General features: G+C 42.7%; 1 protein-coding gene across 1 annotated transcript; it reads right to left on the bottom strand.

The window, feature by feature from the left end:
- Positions 1-2,730: 2,730 nt before the first annotated feature.
- Positions 2,731-18,894, bottom strand: SDCBP (syndecan binding protein). The gene is made up of 9 exons (XM_086609346.1): positions 18,815-18,894; positions 14,617-14,682; positions 11,494-11,572; positions 8,815-8,924; positions 7,839-7,997; positions 6,235-6,410; positions 4,837-5,008; positions 4,181-4,272; positions 2,731-3,334 (listed from the first exon to the last, which is right to left on the bottom strand). The coding sequence occupies exons 2-9, from the start codon at positions 14,665-14,667 to the stop codon at positions 3,280-3,282; spliced, it is 894 nt and encodes a 297-aa protein (XP_086465472.1). The 5' UTR covers positions 14,668-14,682; positions 18,815-18,894; the 3' UTR covers positions 2,731-3,279.
- Between the last annotated feature and the right edge of the window lie 2,002 nt (positions 18,895-20,896).

Raw genomic sequence — 20,896 nt, 5'->3', positions numbered from 1 at the left:
ACTAATGTATTAGCCTGAAAGGAAGCTAAGCGTAAAATTGATCCCCTGACAGAGAACAGTTACATGTAATGCATTGATACAAATCTCCTAGTACTCTACCTGAAGTTAGTCTTACGCTCCACCACTACTGCCTTACATCACATCTATTACTATCCTTATCTTAATAATCTTCAGCATCTTCATGTTTTGTTTGGTGTTCTCAGCCTCCTCCAACTCAAATCATCTTTGGGATGGAATTTAAATACAGCATTTAAACAGAGGTACAGCTCCTGGGTTTATCCAATCCCTTGTTGTCTTAACCCAGTGACACAGTAGCGTTCCATCGGGTTTACTTTCTCTGTAGGGCTTGACTTGCTTCCTGCAAGGAGCTGTTCTGAAGCTAAAGACTTGAAATAATCTCTGAATGGCTTATTACAGCAACAAGCATCTGCAGTTGTGATGTTGCCCCAGTGTGACACAAGATCAGTACTTATTTCTCTGGTGTTGCTGGTATCAAGATACTTTGTCTGTGTGTCCAGGAAAAGCATTCTTCTAAATGATGTTCAGTCCTTTATCTGTAGATATCCTGTCTCAGATTTGACATTTAACACCTGTTTCAGGGCACAGCTGTTTCTTCAGCACTGTAAAACAATTATTTTATAGTTAAGGGCTGTTTTTTTCATTCCTCCAGTTTTTTTATTATGTTAGAGTTCGAACTTATTTTTCGTAATGGTGTGATGTTAAAGCAAACTGGTATGTCAGCTGCATTACTCACTTGGCTTAGCTGAATTTTTATGTCATCAATGAGTGTGTGGTAAAGGCCCCTGAGGCAAAAGATTAAGCCATATCATGCATGCCTGCTTCATTTTGCAGCAGAATGCTTAGCGTCTGCCCTGTTTCTTTACCTTTCATTATATTTATTTCCCAAATATATCTGTGTATAGGCAAAGAGATAGATAAAATCACATTCTACACCTACCTGGAAACAGCACAGGTAACTTCTCAATTGTGTTAAAAACTTCCTATGTGGTGTTTTAACTGCTGCTTTATCTCTACCCTATTATATTTTGTCCTTGGCCCACAAGGCTTATGTTTTCAGCTCTACAGTACCAGCCTGAGTTTAAAGGTTGCACTAACTTGTTTTTCCTTTTAGCACATATTATTCTGTGCCTGCCAATAAGGAAAAAATTAATTAAGGAGTTTCAAAGCTTGAATAGGTATAGAACTGCTCCTGCTGAATCATCTGCTCCTCAGTAAAAACTGGTTAGAGGCAGAGATGAGCATTTTAATAATACATTGTTTTGGGATCGAGGGATTTCATAGCTAAGCAAACTAGCTTGCCAAGGAATGTGGAGAGGACTGCTACAGGCCACAGGTCCTGTGCCCATAAAGCTGAATCAAACCAACACTACATGAACTTACCAATTACTGCCAGTAAGCACTTGCCACAGTGGTTCCAGAGATGTATAATTTAGTAACCAAACAATCTAATTAAAATGGCTCCCAGGATGAATTTGATCACCACTACAGCCTGAAGGAGTGTAATGGTTTTCCCTGAGTTACCATAACAGACTCATTTGAGAAACAGGAAGCCACCGGACAGGCTCTTCAACAGGACAGCTGAGCTTACACTGCTGAACTTCACTCTGAAGTTCAGGAATCCTAAAGTGCACAGCTGAAACCTGGAACAGAGCATTACACCAAGGAAATCACTCAAGAAAACTGGTATTTAACCTCAGATTGCTTAACTTTCTTACAGGCTCAGTTGAACATGCCTATGACCTAGTCTGGTAGGTTGACCCCAGCCAGTAGCTGAGCCTCAACTGAGTTTCTCACCCGTCTGCCCCACAGCCAGATGGTTAAGAGAATGAGAAGGGCAAAAAGCTAGGAAAATGTGTGGGTTGAGATAAAAGGCAGTTTACTAAGTAAGTGAAGGGAAGAAAAAGAGTCATAATCATTCACCATGTCCCATCAGCAGCAGACTAATGCCCAGCCAGTCTCTAAACAACAGCTACTCTGGAAAGACTGCCCTCCCTATGAATTATTGCTGAGCATGGTGTCAAATGGTGTGGAATTTTTCTTTGGTCAGTTTGGCTCAACAGACCCAGCTGTGTCCCCTCTCAGCCTCTTGGCCACCCCCAGTCTACTCACTGAGGCCAGAGGACAGAGTGAGCAGCAGAAAAAGCCTTGACAGTGTGCAAGCACTGCTCAGCAGTAGCAAACACAGTGCTATTTGAAACACTGTTTCAGTCACAAGCACACCAGCTACTGTGAAGAAAGTTAGCTCCACCCCAACCAGACACCCAGCAAGCTCCAAACAGTTTTGAAATGAAATTGCAACTATACAAAAACTAAAACAATGCAAACGTACAAGACAATGTTAGTATGTCTTGTAGAACACCTAGGCTGCTATTCCCTGTCAAGATGAAGGTTTGAAAACAGTTAAGCATATCCCAGATCTACCTTTTTAAAACATTACAACACTGTAGGCAATAAGCTTATTTAGAGAGGTTGTTGTTGACTCTATTTAGCTTATTTAGACTGTATTTCCTATCTCATCTTCGTTGTTGGCTGAAACTGACCTCACCTAGACAAGCCTGTCTTACCTAGTCTTAACAAGTATGCACATATACACATTATCTAAAGTTTTAGTCATTTATTTGGTTATTTCTGAATCCTTAAGAACATGGTTAAGGCGAGAGATAAGCATATTAGTTACAATTTGTGTAACAAGTAATAAAAAGATTTGAGTATCTGTACACTACTTTTATTTGATATGCTTACTTACTGCATGATGCCTTCAGCTGGCATTCTTGTGTAAACAGTATTTACTAGAACAAAAAAGTAACTAATACTAACCATACTTCTACTACACTATTCTATTTCAAATATACTGTTGCAAACAGAAAGCAGTAAAAATACTCATTTGTCTTAAACATACAAAGCACAGCATTGTCCCAGGTAACAACACGTAACTTTGCAAGTGATAGCTGGTTCCTTTAGTTGCAATGGCTTATAGTAGTAGTAAACTAAATAAAAGACCTACGAAAAGAAGTCATAACACAATTGGAATTTCACATTTGTCAAGCATATAAGGCTACAAGTTTTACAGTTTGTGAATAAACGAGATATGTTGAACTGTAACATTCCCAGCCATTATAGATGCAAATGCTTGATGCAGCATATCTTCTCTTAGCCTCCAGAAAGGCTCATGTGCAGAAGGAAGAAATCACTGAGTATAATAGCCCAAATTTAGTGGAATCATCATTGTAGATATGTACACACACAGAGGGTGCAAGTTTAGACTTCGGGAACAGAGTGATCCATCAGGCTTTTCATAATGCTAGTTGCCATCCTGAAGGAAAAGGAAAAGGCATTCAGTTTTGTAAGACAACCGTAGGGGACCAGTAAAGCCTCTGATCACTGTATCTTTGTCATTGCTGGTCCTTTAGTACAATTTAAAATTGGCCTTTTACTCCGCTATTTTTGACAACAAATACGTCGCTACAGAAAAGCTGCGGCAAACTGCACGCGCAGAACAGAAGCCCGGGATACGCAGCGTTTTTATCAGAGCCCAGCTGCGTTACCAACATCTCTCAGGACATGGGCATGTGTGCCAGCAGAGGAGCAGCACAGGCAGGCAGGGCGCTGTTAGACTGGAAACAGTTTTGTAGAAAGAGCATACCAAGTGGAAGAAAAAGACTCAGTTATACCTGAAGCATTTTTAATTTCTAGCAACCTCAAAACCGTATTTTTGCAGAAGAGATTTAGCTGTAGAGAGCCAGGGCTGCCAAAGGATTAGAAAAAAAGCAACTGTATCATGCCAAGAATCATGTGTACATCACCAGAATTAGTTGTACTAGAAACATTTTAGTTACAAAGTAACTAATATTTGTGTGGTCTATGTGCTTGAACATTCTGCAACTCAAGTTCAGTCAGTTATGTTTAGAAAAGGGCTTCTCAAGAGGAAAGGCAAAGCGACATTGCTAATGTATGAATAGTTTAAAAAACAGAACCAAACCACATTGTTTTGACTAAAACATCAGATTAGGCAAATGTTCAGACTTCTCCCACCCCCTCTCCAGCCATGTTAAGTTTCTAATTTAGGTCTTATCATAAGTACATTTTATTTAACCTACAAAAAATAGTCACTATCAACTTGATTATAATTAACACCACAGCTGCTTCGTTTATCACTCACCTCTTTATTATATACTCATAAATACTGGAAGGCATGACAGTAATGGTCACTACATTTCCAGCTGTTGCCAAGATGTCTGCAATCTGGGGGTCCTGTTATTAAACACAAAGTCACATGAGCAACGTTACTCACGCTGGCTAACCAAGCAGCAGTTCAAGAGCTTTTTCTAGACACATTTCATGCAGCTTAAGAGACCCGCAACTCCTTGCTTGGAGTATTTAACCCTCAGGGCAAATCACTGAACTTGCAACACCACTTCATAGATGTTTGGTTATCAATATCTTGCACGAACTGACTAGAGAAATGACACAGGTGTTACACACAAAATTCCTACTAGAATTTGACACAGGCTGGCAGGAGGAAGCTTATTCTTTGTTTTGGCAGTAAAGTTAGACTGAAGATAAAAAGCAAGGGGCAGCCTACCCAGGGAGAGGCAGAGAGAGGAAGAGAATGAGTTGCCCTACCTACAGACACAGAACTGCCAAGAAGCCTCAGAACACACATCTCTCCAATCGAGTTACCTCTCATGACTGACTTCCTTGTTTTACGAACGTTAAGCAATATATTACAATCCTTTTCCCTCTCCACAACACACGTACTAGATGCACACAAAAAGCTCACAGCTGTCCTCACCCACCAAATACTGCGTATTTTACCTTCAATCCAATTACATTCTGGCCATTAATTTCACAGATGTTGTGCTCTGTAAGAAGTCCATTTCTTGCAGCAGAACTGTCTTTCACTATCGAGGTTATTTTTCCGTTCTTGAATATGAAACCAACATGCCCTGTGCTGTCCTTATGCATAGTAATAATTCGTTCAAAAGGCCTATAAGACATTTAAAACGCAAAACCATGTTTTCAGTCTACTAAACCACAGAAAGAACCACGCACTATTTCAGCATCTTTGACTTACAAAAAGTAATTATACTCTAAAAGACTCGTAGATCAACTACAATGGTAAGTAGTTTGATTTAACTTCATTTTTTAAATGTTGTTATATTAATATATACTTATTTATAAACCTTATACATTTTTCTGTTCTACAGACATCTCGCCATCTGGATTAATAATACAGAAGTCTCATACAACATCCACCCACCCTCCACAACAACCTGTCAAACACAGATGTCTTACAAATTAAGTTTTCTCTATGAACATTACAAGGTAGATAAAATAGCACAGGCAGTTTTAACAACTGTAGGTAGATGACGGGATTCTGGAGAACAAGGCTTCCACAACCACACTTCTACTGCTTTACAGAAAATAAGCCTTTAAATTGCTTCTTAAAAAGCTAGTAAATTCATGAAGGAGGTGGGAGTTGGGCACAGAAGTGGTAGACAGAGCAGGGAATCTACTACCACAGTATTTTGATTCAATATATGATAGAAGTAGCATGCCCTCCACAGGGTCAAACTTGGTTCTTGAAGAAGAACGAACACATTGAAATATCTTCAAGACATACATGATACGACTAGGTGTATCATCTTCCTTCTCATAGCCCATCTGACCTATTATTACTACCTAGCCATATGCTCATTATCTAATACAGATTAAAAAAAGGTATTGGTTCATCAAATATATTTCTAGCAAAACTGGCATTATTTCACACATAAGCAATAAAGTTTGCAAGAAAACCATCATGCTAAATAAAAACAGGTGAAGATTTTAAACTCATTAATACAGTGAATATTTTGGTACTCTCTTCTATTCCTTTTTTCAGTTAGTATAAGCAAAAGTCAAGCTGCATCAGAGAAAGCACAGAACTCTTGAATTCAGAGCTGAAGTCTGACTTGTGCTATCACTCATTCATTCACCTGTAAAGTGTTACACCTCATCATGCCCATGCCAGAGGTGCACACTGGAAGTTTACCAGTTAACAACTATTTTGACTGTTCCCCACAAAAGGGAACATTTCTGAGGATCTTTAATACTAAAGTACATGGACAAAGATTATTTCTTTATGCCTGCAGTGCTGCTCAAGTGAGGGGCAACCCAAACCCCACAGAATCACTGAGATGGATAACAACACTCTGTATCCACAGCTGGCTTTACCTGTCCCGAACGATCATGGAAATCCTTTCTCCAGAAGCCTGTTTCAGAACTTTATGCGCTTTATCAGAACTCCATCCTGCACAGTTATCACCATTGATCTGCAGCACTTGGTCCCCAAACCGCAGACCTGCAAGGGATGCTGGAGAGTTTGCCTGAACTAACTGGACAAATATGCCCTACAAAGGAGAAAGGGGAAAAAAAAAAACATGGAGGAAGTTTTTACCTTAAAGATCAAGACCAATGACAGAACCCACAGCACTTCAAAGTTTCCCATTCTCTATGTAATGCCAACCACAAGGACAAAGAGACTTGCTAACTTATCTCTCTTTTAAAGGCGTTTTTGTAGTGTCAGTCTGTTTCCAGATGTCTTTAAGAGGCTGATAGATAATTAATGCTAGAATAAAACTGGGAAGTAAGGAAGTCTTTCTAGACTTCTGGAAATTAAAAAAGAAGAGTAACAAAAGCCTTACTTGAAAGGGTAAATACTATTCTGTTTTAACAGGAAATCTGAACAACTGGATCAAAGCAGAGTAGTGGTAAACTTGCATATCTCCTTGTGCATTTGACTGATAATTCATTTGCAAGATGTCAGAGTCTATGTATACCTGGAGAAATAGATCAGCAATGCTAGGAACTCTATGGCAGATTTTTCCTTCTTTTGCAACCTCATTGGTTTTCAACTTTTTATTGACTATGACATGCTAGCGCTTCAGGTAAAAACCAACGTGTTAAACTATTTATCATCAAAACACCCCTAAAACTCAAGTAAAGCATATTAAGGCAAACTGTAGGTAATACCTTCGGGGGGGGAAGGGGGGGGGGAACAGGACAGGACATGAGGACAACAGTGAAATCTAAAACAAACAAAACATGCTACTCTAAGGAAACCTCAGTATTTCCTGGGTTAGGAGAACTATGAAAAGCATGTTAACCCTACATGAAACCTTGAGTACAGTTTTGGGTTTTTTAACATTCACATTAAATGACATTGCCAAAAAATCCCATAACATAGTGGCATTTTCCACCTTAAGAATCAAAAGACACTGAAACAGAGAAGCTCCAGAGCAGGTTTAAGGATTTTCTTGAAGCTACGTTCATGTTAAGAGAAACTTCAAAAAGCCTACACCAAAATTACTCTTTACTTATAGGTAAATGACACCCTCAATATCCTTACTTTTCTCATCCAGACGCACACCGCAAGAATCTATAAAAGAGGAGCTACTTCTAAGCCATGGGCACTTCTCTGCATACTGCTGAACTTTTAAGTACAGACCAGTGTTTCCACAAAGACAAGAGACAAAGTCTCCAACTGCTAACAAGAATCACAGCAGCTCTTCAAGAACAGTTTCATACTCTAAAGTGAAAAAAGTCACAAATATTTTTCAGGTGTTACAAAACATACGGAACTAAATCAGTGCTGTAAAGTTAGATCCTAGTCTAGACAGCTGGACATCTAGTTACTGATCTAATGAAGGATTTTAAAATTTTGATAATGGATAAGCAAGTATTATACAAAAGACAATTTTGTGACCGTACACTAACTTCACTACTAATTTAATCGAGCAGTAAGATCTCTACAGACAACAGCAAGCTTCTATACTTACATTGTCAACAGACTTAAGGCGAAGTCCAATTTTGCCATCTTGATCTTTACATAAAATTGCTTCACGGATGCCTTGCTTAATCTCTGCTCTGCGAATTCCAATATCATTTCCAGTCACTGGAGCTACCATGTAATTAGTAGAAGGTCGTGTTACCAGTTGCTGATTAAAACAAAATAGCCAGACAATTTAGTTTCAACTTTTTTAAATAGCTGTACATCAGTTTATATGAAGTGATATTTAAAAAGAATAAAAAACAACACACAAATTAAGTCGCACCACCAGCTCTTCCCCACCCTCTCAACATTGGAAATACACTGCTCAGTTTAAGACCAGAGAAAAATAGGCACAGTTACTTAAAACAATTCATTTGTCAGTCAAGTATGGTACTTAAGACAAATAGTAGTCTACTATCTGGAGTCCCCAGCACAAGAAGGACATGGAGCTGCTGGAGCGGGTCCAGAGGAGGGCCATGAAGATGATCCGAGGGCTGGAGCACCTCTGCTATGAAGACAGACCGAGAGAGTTGGGGCTGTTCAGCCTGGAGAAGAGAAGGCTCCAGAGTGATCTTACTGCAGCCTTCCAGTACTTAAAGGGGGCCTACAGGAAAGCTGGAGAGGGACTTTTTACAAGGGCGTGTAGTGATAGGACAAGGGGCAATGGATTTAAACTGAAAGAGGGGAGATTTCGATCAGATCTAAGGAAGAAATTTTTCACTCCGAGGGTGGTGAGGCACTGGAACAGGTTGCCCAGAGAAGTTGTAGATGCCCCATCCCTGGAAGTGTTCAAGGCCAGGTTGGATGAGGCTTTGGGCAACCTGGTGTAGTAGAGGGTTTCCCTGCCCATGGCAGGGGGGTTGGAACTAGATGATCATTGAGGTCCCTTCCAACTCTAACCATTCTATGATTCTATCTAGAATGCTAGACATAAATTAGTCTTTACATGTTTCCTTTCTAAAACATGCTTGACTGGTACCTACACCCTGTGGCTGAGCAGCTGCTGCCACTGGTAAGTTTCTCTGCACCTCTTCCTCATTGAGGCTCAGGCCCATATACTGAGAAAGTTCTGGATACAGTCTGGGGTATAAGCCTATAGGAGAAAAACAAAACACAAAACCCATTAATACAATTCCTGATTTAACAGAACAAGCAGTTACTGCTTTTATATGTACAATTACTTCAACAAATCTTATGCTATTGTAGTGTTTTCAGTTTGAAAATTATGATGGAAGACCCATTTGAATCAGGACTGGTTTTCTAGTCCAGCTTAGAAAAGTAACCTGACAAGCAGCCCTTTTAAGATAAGAAGCTTACAGAGAACTTTAAGTTTCAGTTACTCCATTCATCCTTTACAGCACAAACAACATGTAGTAAGTTCCAAAAAAAAAAAGGTTGTGCTGCAGTCCATGAAGTCATGCTCTTGTTCTAAAGCTTTTGGGCAATTAGTGGGGAATTATTCTCCCTCTCAGTCCCAAACCAGGTACACTGGAGAACACAAACACACAGAGTGACCTTCCACCAAGTGCAAGACAGCGCTTGCAAGAGGCATCCATGCCAAGGACATTCCAGACCCCAGGCATGGTAAAGTTTCTGCAGAAGACAGCCTCCTGGCCATAAGGTCCACAGTGTGGTCTGCTTTAATAGTCTTCATAAGAAAGTGGCTGTCATTTTCTCGAAGCTTCAACACGAAGTAATTTTAGATACGCTTCTCAACAAGACAAAACAAATACAGCCCTTAAAATATCCAGCAGGAGATTCCTCTATGCCCAGAGGAGCTAGGGGCAGGGCATGGGAGGAAAGGAAGTTAAACTGGCAGACTTGCCAGACTTGGAGTCCAGCCACTCTGGAAATAAGCTTGATATTGCTCTTGACATTCCACTGATAATTAACTGGTACCATTTAAGAAGTGGCAGTTATGAGAACTCCTTAAGCCACGCGCTGTTCTCACCAAATCAGTGGGAACGGAAAAGGCTGCTTGCAAAGTGAGGTGGTGCAAGGGACAGCCTTGGAAGCAAGCAGGCTCCCCAGCTCACAAAGCTCAGGATTCTAGTGTTCCTTTTACAGGTACACATATAAAACCAGCTATTGTAAGAATTTACTTTCAGTTTCTGGTCAAATGGAGCTTTTCTGGGAAGGAACACAAAGGTCATTGCAAGGTGAATTCCAGCATAACAGAGATTTTTTTTCTCCTTAATACTTTTAGTGGTCATGCTTGTATGCTGCTTCAGATGAGAGTTGTCCTGTCTGATCTTATTTCCAGATTGATCTATCACCTTGTAGTTTAACCAATTTGATTAATAAGCTTTTAATGAGTATTTCTTCCACAGCTGTCTTTTGCTTGCGTTTTCGAGCCCCTAGGATTACACACAATTAACATTGCACAAGACTTCTGCAGCTACTCGATTTTCCTCTTTTGTTGATTGAACACTACAACACAGGAAGCATCTTTGCTGGCTGTATTACATTCTTATTCAGAACAGACACACCTCCAAATAGCAGAAAACATCCAAAAGCTCCTGCTGTTGTATATTCTCGTGGCTCTATGAGGACAGAGGTATTCCCAGCAGGTTTGGCACACCCTATAGATGGTGTAGGCCTCCCTTCCTTCAGTATATATCAAGTGACTAATCACTCAGCCACATACAGCTCCTGAGCAATTCACACATAAGATGATGTCAAAATTATGTTATTTGGCCAGCAGGCACAAAAACTGCTGGGGAATTCAAACTCCAAACAGCAGAAAGAACGCTGCCAAGAAGGAACTACTGACACAAACTTAAATCTGGTCTGTGACATTAGGCCAGGTAGGTATCTATTCCAGAAATGATCTACAAGCAGCAGCTCTCTGGTGAGCTACACCAACTCCTGCCTTAAAGTCTCTTAGATGCGTGAGCACCAAGAAGAGAACTGGAGTCAAAGTTACATCCACCAAGCTCTAATATCTGATCCACCAGCATTCTTGACAGCTGTTCCAGCACTGCTGCTGGTCATGCTGGTTAAAGGTTTTAGGCCTTTTAAACCAAGTGTAATTTACTAGCCCAGAGCTCTGAAAAAAACCATACCTGTGCACCTTCATGGATGTACATGTGCACAGGAGAAGAGGAGGAGAAATAGGTACAAGTCATTCAGCTTTAGTTCTGGTGGATTTCCCACCAGACATTTGATCCCAAAATCTGTTGGAAGCTTTATCTGACAAGATTAAGTTCCATCTTCCAGGGCACTTCTCTATTGACAAAGATTCATGTTTGTTCCCAAGCAAGCTTATATGGAGAGAAAAGGCACTCAGACTCATGCGATCCTCTAAAGCTTACAAAAATACATTTAATAAATAAGGACAACTAAGTTTGAGATAAGACTTAAAGAGAGGTCATATGGTACTAACAGAAGATCTTGTTACATTAGGCTCACTTGGAAAAGGTTTCAAAAAGTTAAGAGAAGGGTTAGTGTTTGCCACAACTTCCTTTTATAAGCAAACACTGTTTTTTGACTCCTATAGCACCTCTGTCAAGGTGGGTCGAGGTTGGTCTTCCCAAAAACGTATGGTCTCACCTTCAGTAAATAGGATTACATATTTATAGGTACTTTTGACTGTACTGTAACTTCAGGCTTTCATAACTGCTTTCCACAATATTAGGACACTATACAGTATATGAGCTTACCTTCATCGTGAGGAACAGGAGCAGAAGCTTCAAACAAGATTGCTGGATTAGCTGGATTTGAAGAAAAGGCAGTCTGAGCCTAAAAGCAAAGAAACTCACATACATTATCTTGTAAAATCTTTTTTATGCAGCCAAGAGACTAAGTATTTTCTTTTTTCTTGTGCATGCTAGTTACTCCTCATCTTGAAACTCTGAAGTCAATCTTTTTCTTTGAAACAAAGAGCTTCAACACAATATACTGTAGTAGTATCAAACAACTTTGGTAGATCAACTTGGATCTTCCTCAGAGACCAGACTACAGTAATAATGCAGAAAGGCTTTACTGTCAATCCGTTCTGGTTTTGTCATTAAGCAAGTTAAAGAGCACGAGATCTCCTTAAAAGACTCATTGAAGTTGGCTGACAAAGCTTTATAACTTTAAGGTATGACCTTTGGCAGAATGTTTTATGATTACCCTTTTCAGCTGGATAGCAGCCATTTTTATCTCTTCATCATTTACAGATGTGAGTTCTACCATAGTCCCTTATACGTTGCAAGTTAAGTTCCACACAGTCCAATGCTAATAGTTTAATACCTTCTGAAAGAAATGGTCCTTCTCAGATGATTTTTCTACAGAAGCTGCCACTACAGTGAAGACACTAAGCTTAGTTTCTATATTGCTTACTGATTTACAAATACAAGAGACTGTATTAAAGAAAGCCAGTTCCCTTCCTTCTGTCTCAATACTTCAGCTACTACTTTTTTGGCCTTGCGTTATCATGACCAGTGAAAAACTCTGCCTTACAGAGGCCTGCTAAGTGTGATGGAAATAGCTATCCCAATAGCTTTCCTGAAGTTCAATGTCAAAGGTGGGGAGGAAATTACTAAATGCATAGTGAAACATTATGCTGAGCAGAACTCAGCAATCATCTAACACAACATGATGGTCAAATTACTTAATGTTTCTAATGAAATCATGCTTAAAAATAGAAGACTTCGTAGTCCTGTACTCTCCAGGAAGTTGGTTTTAGAAAAAAGTTTCAGAGCAAGAATGACACATTGTTTTTCAAAATCAGATGTATTTAGAACAGCCTCCAACCCAAAGGCTGGACAAAAAGAACAGGTAGAATATTTAATGTAACAAGTCTGTTTGTTTTAGCCAGCAGTCATTTTAATCTCACTCACTTATTGCGGATATAGACTTTGTCTTTCAGTACTGTGCCGCCTTTTCTCCTATGAGGGTTCTCAGATGTATTTAAAAAAAAAAAGACAGCATTTTTATAATGCAGTTTTTAGAAGAGGCAAATAATTTAGCCTTTGTTACCAAAAACACCAGTGAAAATGGAAAGTCTTACTCTTGAGATAACAGTATTTATCAATGACAGTACACTCAGTAGACAGCCCATTAGCCCTCGCAGTTACACTACTGTCAGCAGGAGCGAGATGCTGTCACGTTAACTGCTGACGGGCACCTCGCCCATTGAGGATGGCAACAAGAATGCCCAAGGCTCTCCACTGGGGACCTGTAACCGGATGCTCTTGGCTCTACCTCCTTTCTCTCCCACACCCAGATGGATTTTCTCATAGGCTGTCTTGCTTGACATCCCACTCACCAAGCAGTAGATCTTTGAGAAATCCCAATTTAAACTTTGAGTGGACAGTCATCATTAAGTATGACAGCAAGCGTCTGTCCCGCATGAACTGATTCCTGGAAAACCGACCTTTGAGACTACAGTGTCACCAAGGATTAAACTAGCTTAACAGAACAATTTGTTAGGCTCCCTATAGAAACCTCTCTAGGGTTTACTCTTGTTTGTCTGTGAAACACCACAACAAGCTACAGGCACAGTCACACAAACAAGGCACTTCTGCTCAAGTTCATAAGCCCTGCTGAGTGTACGGGCAAGACAGCGTACCAGAAGAGTCACTGCTCTACAGAATGACAGAACATGTATCTATAGTTCAAGGTTTACAGGTCTCAGCATAGAGATACCCTACTCCCATTTCCTCACTGCTTCGTTCAGTGGTCACAAAAGTTAAGTAGTAGGAATATACATTTAATATTTCTAATTGTAATATATGAACTCTAGCAGCTAGTCGTTAAAAGGCTGAAGGAGCACATTCTTGGCTCCAGGCTACTTTTTTTTTTTTCAGTTCAGCATTATCTGACTGTAGATAAAGGACTTCGGTAAGATAAGAAGAATGGGTCAGGTAAACACAACAAGGAGAAATCCCAACACAGCACCCACAGCTTCAAGAGCCCCACCCCACACATACAAACACAGATGAGACTGAGGCACTCTCCTTTGGGACAGCACAGGAGAGTTAATAAGCTGTTTTGTGCAGTTTGCTTTCCAATAAGGATGACAAGGACAGAAAAAACAGCCACCTTAAAATGCAGTATAACTCACAGCTGTTGTTTAAACTGGGAGGGAATTCAGTTTAAGTTTAGGAAAGAAAAACGGAAACTAGATAAAACGCTGAAGAAAGCAAGGAAACTCCTTGTAAAGTACATCATGTCAAATTTCTCACGGAGTTTTATCCGTTACAGGATTTTTCATTATTTTGTTTCATCCTCATCCCACCTAACAACAAAGATACAAATATTCTTACACATACAGGGTTTTAAACAAATGTGATCATCTTGGAATTATTAAGAGAACTGGCCACTATCATGAAATAGCCAGAGGATGAGCCTGTGATTCCACCACATTAAGAGTATCAGGGCTCTTTTTTTGTGCCCAACTGACCATGAAAGCTTTCTGCCACAGGTTTGGACACCAGAAATGAGACACAGCGGGTTTATTAGTTCAGTCAATACCTATTCTTCACAGAGCTGAAGTATGAGAAGAGACTGACTGTTTGTTGACTTAAGACGAAGTATCTATACTTCAAAAAACCAAAAACATCAACACATTAAGACAAATGATCATAAATGAGTATATAAACCAAAATAAATATAACTAAGAGGTAAAATAAGCATTATTCATATTATATCAAGCTACAAAGTAAACAGTTTGTCCTTCCCCTTTTAGAGTATGACAGTAAAATACAAACTCACATCTGCAATAAAGTCTCCCCTTCCCTAGATTAAAAATCACCACATCTATTCTTGTCATCGAAACTCATTAACTCCCACCATACCTGAATAACTTTGTCGACCTTCAGATCTTCCAGGGAAGGATAGAGCGACATTTTGATGCTGTCTCACTGGGTAGAGGGAAGACAAAAAAAATGAAAGCAAATAAACAACAGCGTTAGTTGTCAGAGACATTTACTTAGCATTACAACTTAAAAAAGCAAAAAAGAAAAAGAAAGCAGACAAAGTGTTAAATAAGTGATCTGTGACCTGCAAGTCTTAGCACTTACAGATACCTGCCACAGCAGATAAATCCCATTAAGACTACCCATTAAATCTATTATCAAGAATAGCCTTTGTGTAATAGGCTTTATTTAACATACTTAGTATTGACGAAGTTTAGGTCTCAACAATGAGAAAGCCTGTACAGAGAAAACCTTTTCACACAAAGTATCACAAAGACTTCAGGAGGCCAGGATGCAAAGACGATGAGGGTGAAGAGGAAAAAAAATCTAATCATCCTCCTCCTCCCAACTGGGACAGTATTTCATATACAACTGCGGACACTTTTACTCTGTTATCCAAAGTATCTAAACGCCTTCATCAGTTCTGATATTCCAGTAAGAAGCCACTAAAGAGCTGGCTTCCCATGTCCTTTTGCAACACATTAATTGCAGGAAGAAACCATAAACCAGCAAGATTCAGCCAGTGGTGAGTTTCAAAACACAGAGGCTTCAGGCTGGCTCTCATGTGACATTGGGAGAGCCCTGTGACAACTTATCAGGAAGTAAGTAATACAACAAAAGAAAACAATGCCAAAACCAAGCAAAACCAAAAAAACACGCCTTCACGTGATCCTCTTAGGCACCACGCTAACATCCAGCTCTGCCAGAGCCAGGCACCTGAGGCTTCAGGAAATCCCATATTTCCAGAGCTCCTTCATTCACATTCTTACTGAGGTCAGCTGAACTTTTCAAACTGTAATAAAACATCTCACATCCACATATGGGAGCACTTTAATGGGGGAGGGGGGGTGGAGTGAGGTGGGGAAGAGGGCCAGAAACAGAAGAAGACAACAGCATGTGATACAGTTTTTGAAGTTACAGAAGGCCCTGAGAACACAGTTAATGAGATAGCTCCATTAAAAGCTTTTGGTTAAGGGATTCATTTTTTCACCCAAAGAACAGCAGTCCTTATTCGTGTAGCAATTTAGCAAAAAAAATCCAGACTAAAAATGGCCACTGCAGAAATCCTTGAGCTACTGCTTCTCTAAGTGCAGGTATTAAGTTGATTTTTTTTTTTTTAAAAGCCACACACAGATGCCTAATGTGATACTGCAGTAACACAACAGACATCTCTTCATATTACACTAAGCTGATCGACAGCTTTTCTTCTTGCTCAGCAGAGTGCCCAGCAGCTCCAGTATCATGTCAAACTACAATTAAAACTTCAAAAAAGCGTGCCCTAAATGTGACAGATCTAAACTGTGAACGCACGGCCAGTTCTGTTGTAATAATTAATTGCCACTGACATTTTTGACTAATTGCTGCAACTAAACCAAACATAGTTGAAGCCTAGAAGCTTTATAAATTAATCATACACATTCAAAACTAGTTTAAAGTTCTGTTTTAATCCAGCATTGACCTGAAACAGTCAAGTGGTTTTGCTCATCCAAAAAGGGTAATAGCAAACACAAGCCCAAGCCTGGCAAAACCCTCGCTCAGGTAAGCGGTGCCCAGACGCTGCATTCTACTGCTAACGCCAGTCAAGTGACACACAGCATCAGACTCTCCACCTACTTCCAGGCTCCAGCTGCCCTGGTACATTCAGGTGCTGGTCCAAGCGCTGGCACATGTTCACAGCCAGCAGACCCCCGGCAGCGCACAGGCAGGAAAAGAGGACAAGCCAAGGACAGTGCGTTCCCAAAGGAGTCACCCTGTTGCAGGGCGATGGGAGGCACACGAGCGGCGTTTTGCAGATGGTGGTCTCTGACATCCACGCAGCAGCGGAGCACAGCACAGGGTCTGCTGGGTCCCTCGTCCCAGTGACGCACTTCCACACTACAAACCTCAGCGTGTTTACACTTTGGCCAGCTTTAGTTCTCATCCACAGACCAGTCTGACTCTGCATGCAATGACCGGTGACATTTGTCACAGACAGGCAACCTCAGCCTTCCTCTGGTTTACAAAGAGGAGCATGGTGCTTTCTGCAGAAAAGTATTAGTGAAGCTAAACATATATTAGTTCTCAGATCACATAAGGTGACACTCCAACAACTTATCCTGCCACTTCACAATCCCCTCAGCCACGAGCTCACAAACCCAAGCGTCTGTCACTACTAGAAGAAGCTGTCAGGCTAGCTCATGAGGGAGCTAATTGGTGTAATCTCACCAATTACTATTTTTGGCTTTCCAACTAAATAGCCAACATAACTGTTACCACTGTAATTGCATTCCGCGAGCTCTTAACTTTGCATACAGTATTCTCTATTTCTGCAAAGGCAGCAGATAGAAATACCCCTCATTAGGTAATGTGAGATACACAAAAATGCTGTATTTAGTTTAAAATATGATTTTTTTTAATAGTAATTGCTACTGTCAGGGACCACCAGTAACCACAGGAAGAACTTGTCTATGACTTCTGTACATTATTCACAGTATAAACAAGAACTTCAGCAGGCACTGTAACTGCTTTGGGAGCTGGTGAGTCGCTACCACAAAACGTGAGTCACTATAATCTCTTTTTTCCTCTTAAAAAACTACACCAACACCAGAATAATTTTCCTGGATTGTTTCCATATTCCTGCATCTTGTGAGGAACATGAGTGTTTAGGAAAGCAAAAGTGAAAAACCAAAGGAAGAGCATGTGGCAAGACAGACAGCCATAACTCAGCTAGTGATCTGCAAATCCCAGCGGTAAAGACCTCTCACTGTTTCTCAGTACCCTTGGCTGGAAAGTCCGGCCACCAGTGCTTGTCAGAACGTCCCACTGGGCAGATCCTGTTTGCCAAAGGGAAGTGCGGGCCACTAACCACAGACTCATGGAAAGGCGGCACACCCCGGGGTTGCCAGGAGGAAGTCTTGTCAGTGGGAGCGATCCCAAGTCTTGTGGGTGGGAGCTGTGTGGTGGCACGACTGGGAGGAGATGGGGTTCCTGACACACTCTCCAGGTCAGAAAGCATGGAGGTGAACACAGCACGGGATCCAGCCGAACCCCAACTCTGGCCAGCCCGTGGTGACCGCTGCCTCTGAAAGCACCAGCAGCCAACAATAGGGGAGGGGAAAAAAAAAACCACACAAAACAAAACAAAAGACACCACCCACAAGTGTTTTCTGCCTGTGGACCGAGGAGAGATTACAGCAGGCCACAAAGCCAGCACCTACACCGAAACACTGGTTTCCACTTCCAGAAGTTAGAAGCTTATGAACCCAAAAATCCACCTTCAAAGCAGATCCAGGTCAAAACATCCCAGATGCCAGGCTGAGACAACCGGAACCGAGCAACTGTTTTGCAAGTTACGTTGTCCACTAATAACTCGGCGTTTCCCTTCTGATACGTATCCAGTTAGCCTCTCGGCAATTGCTCTCGTTACGCGTTTAGCTCTGAAGTCTCCTGCCTCCATTTCAGACCCGAAGCTGGGCTCGCCGGCCCGAAAAGGCACGTAACATCCATTCCACCCCTACGTCAACGTTTAGCCAGTCTAAAAAGAAGGTATCACAAACGTCCGAGCTCCTTACAGGAACCGGCCGAGAAGTACCGTCCTTATTATGCAATGACCCCGGAGTCTGAGCGAGAGGTCGGCAGACACACACACCCCCCAACACCGCGGGAGGACGCGCAGACAGGCGCGCAGGCGTTTATTCACTCGCTGCTTTCTCCGGCCACGACCGAAGGAGCCCCCCGGGGAGCCGCTCCCGGCCCCGCCGGCTCCAGAGAGCGGCCGCCCCGCGACACACGGCCCAAGCCGGCCGGCACCGCGCCCCGCAGGAGCGCGACATGGCTCCCGGCGGCAGCCGGCACCAACACCGCCCTCGCGAGCGGCACACCGAGGCCGCCGCTTGCCCCCCGCTGCCGCCTCGGCACCAGCCTCCCCCGCCGCGCCCCCTCCCCTCCCGCTCCGCCACGCCCGGCCGCCGCGCTCGCAGCCCCCTCCTCCTCCTCCTCCCTCCGCTCACAGCGCCGGGGTCGGGCCTCCGCCCCGGCTTCGCGCACAAAGCAGAGCCGGGGAGCGGGCCCCGCCAGCCAGCCCCGGCCCCTCATTTACCTCCAGCCCGCGCGGCAGCTGCGGTTCGTCTGGGCCCTCAGCGCGGAGAGGGGCGGCGGCAGCTCCCGCGAGTCCCGGCAGCGCCGCTATGAGCGCAGCGGGGGCGGAACTGCCCCGGCCCCGCGCATGCGCCGGCGGCGGTGGAGGGAGTGGGCCGGGCCCGGCCGCCGGGGGCGGGGAAGGGGCTGCAGCGGGGCCGGGGCCGGGGGCTGGTGGCTGAGGGTCTTGAGGACGCTGGAAACGGCCCCCGCGGCGGCCGGCGGTGCTCCGCCCTGGTCGCTTGCTTTACTCGTGCGATGTCTCGCCACTGGCATTCTTCATTCTTGTGCTGCCTTTGCGGCATTCGTTTGCTTTTATTGGTTCAGAGTTGTCATCTTCACGACGAAAAAAGTGTAATTTTCTATTCGTTTTCCAACTTTTTTTTTCCCTGTGATAAAGCATGCCGGGCTCACCGCCTTCGGTTTGCGTGTTTCCCGAACAGGCAGCGGTGAGTTGCGACACACCGGAGCCGGCGTGACCGCATCACTGGGCCCGCAGTCCAACGCCTGCATGGGTCATCTCCCACCAGGAGAAGCAGAGCAGGTCTCCTGGAGAAGCTCCCCCCGAAAAACTGTGATGTGAAGTATACCAGTGATGAGGAAATCCCAGAACGAGCTCAGAAAGAGGCTTTCGTTCTCAATTACCATAATTATTCCACATTTCCTTTATTTATAGCATGACCTTCTCTAGCATCAACTTTCAGACTTTAAAATCGTTCTTCACTAGACTGCCTTTTGTCAAATCTTGTTCATCATATAGATAATTAAATGTACTCAACACCCTAAAGCTTCTCTTCAGCGAAGAAACCAGAGCGTCCACTGAAAGTTTAACAGTTTGCCAGCACTGAGGAAGGAGATCTGCTCCTACCTCTGTTTTTTCTGTCCTCAGCCAGTCCCAGCAGTTGCCAGGCTTTTCCATGGGACAGCCTAACTCATGGGTGCAGCAGAAATCAAATCTGCCAAAAAACATGAATGTTTTTCTATTGGGTTAGAGAGCCAAACCAGTAACGAAAGGATCTCACAAGCACCAGCACCAATCAGAGCAGGGGAAGGGAGAGTGTGGCTGGAAACTGGAGAAAAGAGGAAGAGGAAGGAGAAATGGAAATGAGAAGGACGGGTGATTCCCTTCCATCTGACACTAACGGGCTGTTTCATCATCTGAGCTGCCTGCGCAATTACAAACCTAGTTAAGCTAAACAGAGATTTCATTGCAATGTATATTTTCCAATCCTCATAAGTTTCTTGATCCTCTCCCGTTGCCAGCATCTTTGGTGAGCACCATAGGGGTGCGTAGGGTTGGGGTAGCAGCCGCAGCAGTGCTGAATACAGAGGTCCAGCCTCTCTCCCGCTGCTCAGAGGTTACTGTTGCTATATTCAACAGTCAGCTGGGCCTGGCACCTTCCTGTGTGAGCACCTGAACCGTCAAAGTGCAATGTTGAGCTTAGGGTATGAGTTCACAAAAATCCTATGTTTGGTGCCTTCTGAGCAGGAAGGCTTCCTCCTTCCCTTTTCTTCCTAAAAGGAGGGAATCTAGCTCTGGTTTAATAACAACAGATGATACTACTTTTGTTGTGCTAAATTTTCTGCCTAGCCAAAAGTAGTTTTTAATATAAGCGCAGTGAAAGGTTTAAAACTTTGCATATTCAGAAGGAGGGTGTAACTCTTCATTCTGGAGAAGAGAAGGCTCCGGGGAGACCTTATTGCAGCCTTTCAATACTCAAAGGACTTATAAGAAAGATGGGGACAGCCTTTTTAGTAGGACTTGTTGTGATAGGACAAGGGGTAATCATTTTAAACTAAACGAGAGTAGATTCAGACCAGATATAAGGAAGAAATTTTTTGGGATGAGGGTGGTGAAACACTGTAACAGGTTGCCTAGAGAGGTGGTAGGTGCCTCATCCCTGTAAATATTGGAAGTCAGGTTGGACGGGGCTCCGAGCAACCCAGTCTAGTTGAAGATGTCCTTGCTTATTGCGAGGCCCTTAGACTAGATGACCTTTAAAGGTCCCTTCCAACCCAAACCATTCTATGATTCTATGATTCT

This window comes from Tauraco erythrolophus, chromosome 3 (assembly GCF_009769465.1).
Source record: "Tauraco erythrolophus isolate bTauEry1 chromosome 3, bTauEry1.pri, whole genome shotgun sequence".
In the NCBI taxonomy this organism is placed as follows: Eukaryota; Metazoa; Chordata; class Aves; order Musophagiformes; family Musophagidae; genus Tauraco; species Tauraco erythrolophus.
Note: the sequence above shows the minus strand (reverse complement) of the source record. Positions and strands in the feature narration are given on the sequence as shown.